Source organism: Pinus tabuliformis, chromosome 8, assembly GCF_031772625.1.
Source record: "Pinus tabuliformis cultivar Carrire ecotype Pingquan chromosome 8, CPIR1, whole genome shotgun sequence".
Classification (NCBI taxonomy): Eukaryota; Viridiplantae; Streptophyta; class Pinopsida; order Pinales; family Pinaceae; genus Pinus; species Pinus tabuliformis.
Window position 1 is genome coordinate 1,873,919,241 of NC_142294.1, and position 10,207 is coordinate 1,873,929,447.

The following is a 10,207-nucleotide window of genomic DNA, read 5'->3' on the forward strand; positions in this document are numbered from 1 at the left end:
ATGACAAATCTTTTGAAGAAAGAGCAACAAGGCGTAATTGCACAATTATGCTCACTAGGGGTTCAAACATCAAAATCATCTATTTCTCCAGATCTCCAAAAAGTCCTGGACAATCATTCCAAGGTGTTTGAGACTCCCAAAGGCTTCCCACCTATTCATGATCAAGATCATGTGATTCACTTGATTGCAAGAAGTGTTCCTCCAAACATCAGACCTTACATATATCCGTATGCCAAAAAGAGTTAAATTAAACGTATGGTTGCATAAATGCTAGAGGCTAGTATAAGTCAACCTATTCAAAGTTATTTCTCTGCTCCAATAGTATTGGTGCACAAGAAGGATGAATCAGGGACATGTGTCCAGATTATAGGGAGCTCAACAAGCTCACTATTAAAGATAAATTTCCTATTCCTTTTATTGATGAATTGTTGGATGAATTACATGGAGAAATTTACTTCACCAAGTCGGATCTTTGTTTAGGATATCATCAAATTAGAATGAAGAACGAAGACATTCTAAAAACAACATTCAGAACTCATGAGGGTCATTACGATTTTTTGGTCATGACTTTTGGCCTTACTAATGTGCCTTCAACATTTGAAGGTTTGATGAATTCCATTTTCAAACCCTTAGAAAATTTATGTTATTATTTTTTGATGATATACTAATCTACAACAAGTCTTAGAAGGATCATGTTCAACATGTTGACAAGGTGCTCAAACTGTTAGAGGAAAAACAATTATATGCAAAACCTCCAAATGTTTCTTTGGAGTACAAGAGGTGGAATATTTGGGTCATATTGTATCTCATGAGGGTGTTAAGGTAGACCCTAACAAAATTAAGTCCATTAAGGAATGGAAAATCCCCACAACCATAAAACATCTTCGAGTATTTATTGGGTTAACAAGGCATTATCCCAAGTTTATCAAGAATTATGGGAAAATAGTGGCACCTCTAACACAATTATTGAAGAAAGACACATTTTTTTGGAATATAGAAACAAATAAGGCCTTTTAACATCTTAAAGAGGCAATGTGCCAAGAACTGGTCTTAGCTTCACCAGACTTCACAAAAACCTTTATTGTGGAATGTGATGCCTCGGGAAATGGATTTGGTGTTGTTTTAATGAAAGAAGGAAGACCCATTACTTTTGAAACTCGTCCAATCAAAGGAAAGTATTTACACAAACCTATTTATGAGAAGGAAATCTTGGAAATACTACATGCACTAAAGCAATGGCGACCTTACCTAATGGGAAGACATTTCAAGGTAAAAACAAATCATGATAGCCTTAAATACTTTTTGGAACAAAGATTATCTTCGAAAGAGAATCAAAAATGAGTCACAAATATGTTGGGTTATGATTTTGAAATCATCTACAAAAAAGGGAAGAAAAATGTTGTTGCATATGCACTCTCAAGAAAGGATGAGAATGTAGAAGGATTTCTTTGGGCCATTTCGATTATCGAGCTAGATTGGATAACGGGAGTATGGGATGAATGGAAGAATGATTAAGAAGTGTGGATGCTCATTCAAAAGTTGCAGCAAGATCCCAATATATATGATACATTTAGCTGGAAAAATTATTCATTATGGTACAAAGATCACTTATATATTTGTAAGAATTCCCAACTTAAACAAAATATTCTTTTGGAATTGCACTCATCTTCCTTAGGAGGTCACTCAAGATTTTTAAAAACATACCAAGGGAAGGGAAGACTTTAGCAATCTTTGCAACAAATTTCTCAAACAACTCTTTGGCCTTGTGTGTGGTAGTCTTGGATGCTTCCACTATTCTAACATACAAGTAAGTTGGAACAAAGTATTATATTATATACCATAAAAAAATCATTTGTGAGTTGCAACTCCCTGACCTTTTATGTCAATTGTTTAAGATTTTCAAATTAATTTAAAATTACGATTTACACTTTATTACAATCACAATTTTATATAAAATTAAAAAATTCAATAATACTTTTATAAAAATTAAAAAAATATATATCAAAATAAAAAAACCATATGAAAATAACATATTATCCCCTCTATTTCTATACTTTACCATTTCAAAATAACACCTCTTAACATGCACAAAGAAGAACTTCACCATTTCAAAATGACACCTCTCAACACACAAGGAAAAACTTTTTTAGTAGAGGAGGGAATAATTTTTTGTTTAGCAGATGGGTTTGAGAAATATTAACGGTTATTTTAAAAGTTCGTATTTCTCAGACCCATCAACCATCCCATGTTAGGCAGATTTATCCAATTTTAAGGATATCTACTATACAATCATGAAATTTAATTGCGTTTGCTGACTCGAACTGAACTTGAGAGTAATAAGTTAATTCTGTGTTATTGATTTGGGATGAGCAGTAATAACACAATTTTATAATCGATTTAAGGACGATTTACCATTATAGTTTCGGATTATGTTAAAATGCTTTTCTTTGTCCACAAATTTATAATTGAGTTAAGGACGATTTACTATTATAGCTCCGGATTGTCTTAAAATGCTTTTCTTTGTCCAATTCTCTTTGTCATCGGTTTCCTGGTTGTTCCAATAAATTCCCCACCTTGAAAATTAAAGCAAAAGGAATTTCTTCTTTAACAGCAAGGACATTACATCACGGTGATCACTCTATTTTAACCCATGAAAGTAAATTCAAAGTAATTACATTAAAATGATGTGAAATTTTAAAAGAAATTTGCATCTAGTTTAATTCACTTAACGGTACATAATCATAAATTTATAAAATAAGTACTTAATCAGAAATTTATAAAAAATAATCACTAAACCTTCCTAACCACCAAAAATATCTTCATTAACTAATTCAAGCGAATTACATATAAAGCAAGAAACCTATGTGTAACAAGTTACCTAATTGATCACGCTAATTTAAACAAATAAAAGGAAATCACAACCTAAAGACACGAAACCTAAGCGGAACAAGGAAATTAGGAAATCACAACCTAAAGACACGAAACCACCTAAGTGGAACCAGGAAATTACATATGAGAAACAAGAAACCTAATTGAAACAACCTTCTCAGCCCTTCCAGCTTTCTGTTTCCATTATGTCGTTCAAAGGAGAGGTCCATCCAGGAAATTGATTTTGCTTGTATTCTTTCCATTCCTTCCACCATTCCATGAAGCTGCTTCCTTCCAAGAAAACATCGGAGGAAATGTTGCGATCATTGATCAATCTTGTCACATAACCTTCAAACATCTCAAGACGTTCTAGCTTTTGGTGTTGACCCTGTTCCACATTTCTCATTTCTTTTAAAGCCTCTTCTACATGTGCCCAAAAGCAGGAGTCCTGAGTGAGGGATGCCAGCTTGCTGCGCCCGCTCCGACCTCTTGAACTGCGAGTTTTTTCTTTCTCTTCCATCCATTTCTGAAGGACTTTATGACGATTGGGTCTTCCATCCGAAAGATAGTTGCCCTTGCCGTTAGTGTGATAATAATATGCAATATCCAGAGGCTCTACAAGTCTTCTGTAGGCGGTGCCAGCGTTTATCCACTTATTTTGAGATTGGAAATCACTGGGCAACTCATGTCTCTCCCACATTTTAATAATCTCATCCCAAAACTCCGCGAGCTTTAATCTCCGCCCATTAGCCTCCATATCATTATGTTTCCTGAAGGAATCATAATATGTGTTGCCATCTTCCTTCTCACAACGCTCTTTATACCACTCAACCTCTGCCATATTACATTGTTTCTCGCTTAATTCAATTGCTAGCTTACCAACATTTGTATTATGCTTGTTTTCCATATTTGCTGCTCTTTGTAGGGCAATCTGTGCATGATCATTCTGCAAAACATTGTCATCACCAAGTCAAGAACACGCCTGAGTCTCAATCAGTGAGCTAAAAGAGGAAAATAAAATTCAGAAATGCAGATAAAAGTCAATGTTACATTACAATTTAATATCAAACTCCTACACCATAAATGATAAAAGACCAGCAAAACTTTCAGACATTTTTTCGCTTAAAAGATTTGAAGGTTGTTATCAGGAAGAGGAATTTAGTATTTACCTGAGCTCCAACACCAAGGGCTTCCAGTTGCAATGAAATTCCCATCTTGTAAGAAGATTCCGAATCAGGTTTTGCAGTTATTTTCCCACTGATGCACATTTCTACGACATGATTCAAAACAGAACCATACTCTTTATGCTCTGAAAAGCAGTCCTGTACAATAGTATCATAAGATTTTCCGTAGCTTTGCAGTGTCAAATGAAGAATCTTCAAAACGGTCTCAGAATTATCAATACAAGCCGCCCCCTCACTTGAACAAAACATGTAAGTGCCAAAAGGTCTGTATGGGCTTCTCTTGATAACACCATCTAACTCCCTTAGAGAGTCAAGCCCATAGTCTGCTATTGTGTAAGTATGCTGCAAGACATTATTAAGAAGGGTCCTACAGGCATCTTGAATAAGAGAATCAGGTACAGTTTTACTGTCAGTAGCCATTATGCGTTGCCAATAAGGCAAAATAGGAATCAAGGGCTCAGCGATTGACTCAAGTGGTGCAAGGAGTATTCGAGGAACGATATCATGTTGGGAAACCACGTGAAAAAAGTTGCCTGCCCAATTTTCACGGGCAACTGCTTCAACAAGTCCTACATCCCCCATTAAAGGACTTCCAAATGTTACGCAAAAGGGCGAACTTTGCCTGAGCCTCTTTTCCAGTACCCATAGTGTGGCCAAAGTTGCAACTGCCCCTCCTAAGGAATGACCCACAAATATAATGGGTTTCAGCTTCCTTTGTTTTGAATCCGTATAAACTTGCATCTGTTTGGTCAAGAAATACATGTCATTATTTTCCTTCTCCTTTTCCAAAAGCTCCATCTCTAACAAGGAAATAAGCAATCACTCGTTAACGAAACTTGAAATATAAATTAATTTACCTTTGCTTGGAAATCTGTATTCTCCATAACATGTAGGAACAATTTAAGGGCCCCCTGATGGACGAGGGCTGGTTGAGCATCATTACCCTCAAGGCAACTAGAGAAGACCTTGTTGTCAGTTTGTATATTGCCCTCTCCATATTTGCTCTCCTTGACAATAAAACCTTCTATTTCATGAAACGAAGGGAATGCAACATATGCAACGCCTTCATATTCATTTAGGCTATAAGCCTCTAAGTTGTTTGCAAGACGCGACTCTTCCCAAGCCTTGGACAGTATTCCGCACGAAACAATAAAACTTGCAATCTCTTGATCAGCAGTGAATCTGCACCAACATTTCTATAAATTAGCACTACCATCGAAGAAAGCCAAATACCAGATTATTGGCTCAGCTACTGACCGTATCCATTACTGGGCCAATTAAAAATCGCGTTACTAATTACAGACCATAACATCATTTACCACAATCTCATACAAAATTACAAAATAAAGCCCATCATTTTATCAATTTATCACTTTATAAACAAACAACAAACGCAAAAAAACTCGTGAGAATTTTCAGTATCTAAAGTATTAGAAGCTAAATAGGCGCCGATGTTGTGCGCCAGCAGCTTCAATCAAAACCATTGAAATTAACACCGAAATAAACATAAATTCCCCCTAAAATCAGATCCAACTTTCAACTATGCTATATATTACCCACCGTAAAAAATTTAAATTCCCCTACAACCACATCAAACAACAGTAAAATGCAAACTTTTACTTTCTTAAAAAATATCCTTATCTTGGATTGAAATTATACACACAATAGTTTCAAATTCGGCGCAGAACAAAAACCTTCCTCTCCCCAAACCACATTTAAAAAACAATAAGATGCGTACTTTACCTTACAAAAAATATCATAATCTTCACCTGCGACTACCAATTTATTTAAAATATACACAAAATATTTTGAAAGTTGAGACTGAATTATTTATCAAAATGTAAAGAAAACAACAATATTTTGGAAAAACGAAATTTCCGAACTCATTCTTACAGCGGTGTAAACGACTCTGATTCCATTTGGTGTACTGTTCTTCACAATTCTTTCGGAGATTCCTTGTAATGCACCCAGCGGTGTGTTTATTTATAAGTGGGGAAAGAGAAAGAACGAAGCTACATCCCGGAAAATCAATGGAATGAGGCCTCAAATGAGATATGCAGAGAGGCAATTGCAGTTGTAAATGCGCGGAAAGTCAATCGAACGAGCGAATTGTGTTTTTTAATGCTTTGGTTAGTTGGGAAAGGATAGCCAATTAATGGGGCCCATCGCGAACGTAACGTGAAAGTCACTTCCATTGAAGAAATATCCAAATGCCTTCCCGCGTGTTAGTTGGATTAATGATTTTTTAAATTTAATTATATTAATTAATTTAAATTTATATATGTAATAATTATTAAATAATAAAATTAATATTAATTAATTAAAAGTAATTTAAGTTAGCATTACACCTTTTAAAAATATTTATATTGAAAATATACAGTTTTAAATTTAATTATATGAGTTAATTTAAATTTTTATATATAATAATAATTAAATAATAAAATTAATATCAATTAATTAAAAGTAATTTACTGTTAATATTATATTTAAAAAAAATATTTATAATGAAAATATATAGTTTGAGTGGGCCTAATAATTAAGAGCATATGTTTTTTTTATAGATTCAAAACAAAAAAGCTAAAAATATATATACATTTATAAACTTAAAATAAAATCACAAAAAAATAAATTACTTATTCCACAAACAAAAAAAATCATAAATCAACATAATGTCTAACTTAACCAGAACATTAAAATTAAATAATAATAATAATAATATAACCTATTACTATTACCCTAATAAAATTATTTATAAACCTAATAAAATACACCAATCTTCAATATACCTTGTTCTATAATCTTCAATATATCTATGGTCAAGAGGCTACAAAATCATTTTCCATAAAAATGAATCTATCTTATCATCGAAGGCATATAAGTACAAGTCATAAGCATGTTTATGAAAAATTTAAATAAGTTTAAAACTTATTTAGAAATTGGTTAAATTCTAGTTAAAATGAGGCTATCTTATTCTTGAAGGCACATAAGTGCAGATCATAAGTATGTGTGTGAAATTTTTTTAAGTAAACCTTATTTTGAAAATACGTTAAATTCTAGTTAAATAATTATTTTTGGTAAGTGTTTTTTAAGATTTTCATGTAAGTATTATATCAACAAATTTATAAAAAAGGGGAAATCATATTTTTATGATTTTAAGTAATTAATTATGGATTTGGATATTTTAAATAGCTTATAATCAATTTAGGGGTTTAAAATTACTACTATGTTAATTATTAAATTATTTTTAACCAATATAGATGTTTAAAATTATTATTATTATGTCAATTATTAAATTTTATTAAAAATAAGAAAATTTAATTAATTTAGTTTACATTTGTTGAGATTTATATTTGGGATTAGGAAAATTTATGTAAATATTGTAAACAGCAAGATAAAAGAAGTTGGAAGACGAAGAGACATGGGGAGATGAAGCCAATAGTCTCTCTTTGTATATATTCATATTTTCTCTTAATGCAAAACACAATTTCATTCACGAAGTTACTCTTGGCCTCACATGGTATCATAGCCAATTCCCAAATTCAGTTTTCTACATTGTAACTCCTATCAGTTTCCTGCCATTAAATTGTCCATCTGTTATGCTTTTTTAACAATCTTTCTTTAATCTTCCAAGACTGACAATGTTGTTGAGCAACAACTTGATCGCTTGGATAGATTCAAACATGCAAAGTCTTTTCAAGAGTTTGATAATGAGATTCCATATCTTGAAGGGGGATCCCTATATTGGATCAATCTATGGAATCTCCTTCTGAAGTACTTTCTCCCCTACATGAAGCTCCAGCCACTGATTAAGATGACACTTTGAGTGATGTGAGGTTGAATCTTGATTCAACCCCATCTCAGTCAACTGAGCAACTTGGGCCATCTCAAAAAGGTCCTCCAAAATGGATGACAAAGATACTTGAAAGTGTTCGCTTTGATGACGTTGGAAAGACAAGAACAATGTGCTCTGTTAGACAATGGAGGTGATGTAGATGATCTTGATTCACTTGTTGATATGGATGTTTCTTATGATTGTGAACTATATTTGTCTATAGGTTTTGAATCAACTTCCTTCAAAGAATTTGCTTCTCATGATGAATGGAAAGAAGTGATCCAGAAGGAATATGATGTTTTGATAAATAATGGCACTTGGAATTTAGTTGGTCCTCCATTGGAAACCAACCCAATTCGCTGCAAGTGGGTCTTCAAGAACAAGTATAAAGAAAATGTCTCACTTGACAAGCATAAAGTCAGACTTGTGGAAAAAGGTTTTGCACAAAAGGAAGAGGTCGGTTATGAGGAGACTTTTTCCCCCACAACAAAATGAGCTACCATCTAGGCACTCTTTGCCTTGGTAGGTCGGAACAATTGGAAAGTCCATCATATGGATGTAAAAACTACTTTCTTGAATGGAGATCTAAAAGAGAATGTTTTTATGTCTGAACCAAAAGGATTTGTTATGAAGGGTCAGGAACACAAAATATGCAAGCTTGTCAAATCCTTGTATGGCCTCAAACAAGCATCGCAAGCCTAGTATGAGAATTGACTGAGCATCTACTGAAACTCATTTTCAAACATTATGATCTTAATGATGCAACTTTGCTTGTCAATAAAGTTGGAAAAACAGTTGTATATCATGTGGTGTATGTAGATGATCTTCCTATGACAGGGAACAATGAGAATTACATTGCATCTATAAACAGAATGTTTTTATGTCTGAACCAAAAGGATTTTTTATGAAGGGTCGGGAACACAAAATATGCAAGCTTGTTAAATCCTTGTATGGCCTCAAACAAGCATCGCAAGCCTGGTATGAGAAATTGACTGAGCATCTGCTGAAACTCATTTTCAAACATTATGATCTTAATGATGCAACTTTTCTTGTCAAGAAAGTTGGAAAAACAGTTGTATATCATGTGGTGTATGTAGATGATCTTCATATGGCAGGGAACAATGAGAATTACATTGCATCTATAAAGAAAGAACTAAGGAAAGGTTTTGAAATGACATATTTGGGCTATGTTCACTACTATTTTGGTATTGAAGTAACTAGACGTCCGAAGTTTATATTCCTCTCTCTGAAGAAGTAAATTGGAGATTTGTTGAACAAGTTTGGCAGGGTTGACCGCAATCCTTTGACTACTCCAATGGAACAAAATTTAAAGCTCACATCCACTAAAGGAAAATAATTTGAGGATGCAACAAAGTACATACAGCTCGTAGGAAGTCTCAACTACTAGATTACTACCAAACCATTTCATTTGTTGTTGGAATCCTCTCCGGGTTTATGTAAAAGCCTTGTGAGGATCATTGGTCTACTTCAAAAAGAGTTCTAAAGTACTTGAAGGGAATTCAAGACTTTGGGCTCAAGTATACATAGGTGGGTGACTTCAGCTTGATTGGATACTCTAATTCATATTTTGTTGGAGATAAAGAAACCAGAGTATCTACATCATGTTATGTTATGAGTCTTTGGATCATGAGTTGTCTCCTAGAGGTCCAACAAACAATCAGTTCCAACGGATTCCACAACTAAGCCAGAATATGTGGCAGCAACTGAAGCAATGAAGGAAATTGTGTGGCTTAGGAAAATTCTGGAATATTTGCAAGAGAAACAAGTGCATTCAACTCAACTTTTGATTGATAACACTTCTACAATAGAGTTGGCCAAGAACCCAAAGTTCCATGATCGAACCAAGCACATCGATACAAATTATCATCTGATTCAACATCATCTTGCGGCCAAGACAATCCACCTATGACATTGTTCCACAAATGAGAAGATTGTAGACATCTTCACCAAATCACTTGGAGGAGAAAAGTTTGAAAGATTCATAATGATGTTTGAACTCACCAACATTCCTTCATATTAAAGGGGGAATGTTGACACCTAATGTTTGGGATTAGGAAAATCTATGTAAATATTGTAAATAGCAAAATAAAGGAAGTTGGAAGACGAAGAGACATTGGGAGATGAAACCCAATAATCTCCCTCTCCTTGTATATATTCATATTCTCTATGCAAAACACAATTTCGTTCATGGAGTTACTCCTAGCTTGACAACATCTTTATTAGTGCACTCATAATATTAATAAACAACATGTGTATATAAACTTTTTTAAAGAAGCATTGCCCTTATTTTATTACTTAAGAG

General features: G+C 33.7%; 1 protein-coding gene across 1 annotated transcript; it reads right to left on the reverse strand.

Moving 5' to 3' along the window:
- Positions 1 to 2,801: 2,801 nt before the first annotated feature.
- LOC149243842 (lipase-like PAD4) lies at positions 2,802 to 6,114 on the reverse strand. The gene is made up of 4 exons (XM_089367870.1): positions 5,946 to 6,114; positions 4,910 to 5,234; positions 4,038 to 4,793; positions 2,802 to 3,814 (listed from the first exon to the last, which is right to left on the reverse strand). The coding sequence occupies exons 1-4, from the start codon at positions 5,969 to 5,971 to the stop codon at positions 3,047 to 3,049; spliced, it is 1,875 nt and encodes a 624-aa protein (XP_089223996.1). The 5' UTR covers positions 5,972 to 6,114; the 3' UTR covers positions 2,802 to 3,046.
- Positions 6,115 to 10,207: the final 4,093 nt, after the last annotated feature.

Excerpts from the sequence above, each read along its gene's own strand:
- LOC149243842 (XM_089367870.1), bottom strand. The coding sequence starts at position 5,971 with ATGGAATCAGAGTCGTTTACACCGCT. Across the intron at positions 5,235-5,945 it reads TCAGAGTCGTTTACACCGCT|ATTCACTGCTGATCAAGAGA; the intron begins GTAAGAATGAGT and ends ATGTTGGTGCAG. Across the intron at positions 4,794-4,909 it reads ATACAGATTTCCAAGCAAAG|ATGCAAGTTTATACGGATTC; the intron begins GTAAATTAATTT and ends TTGACCAAACAG.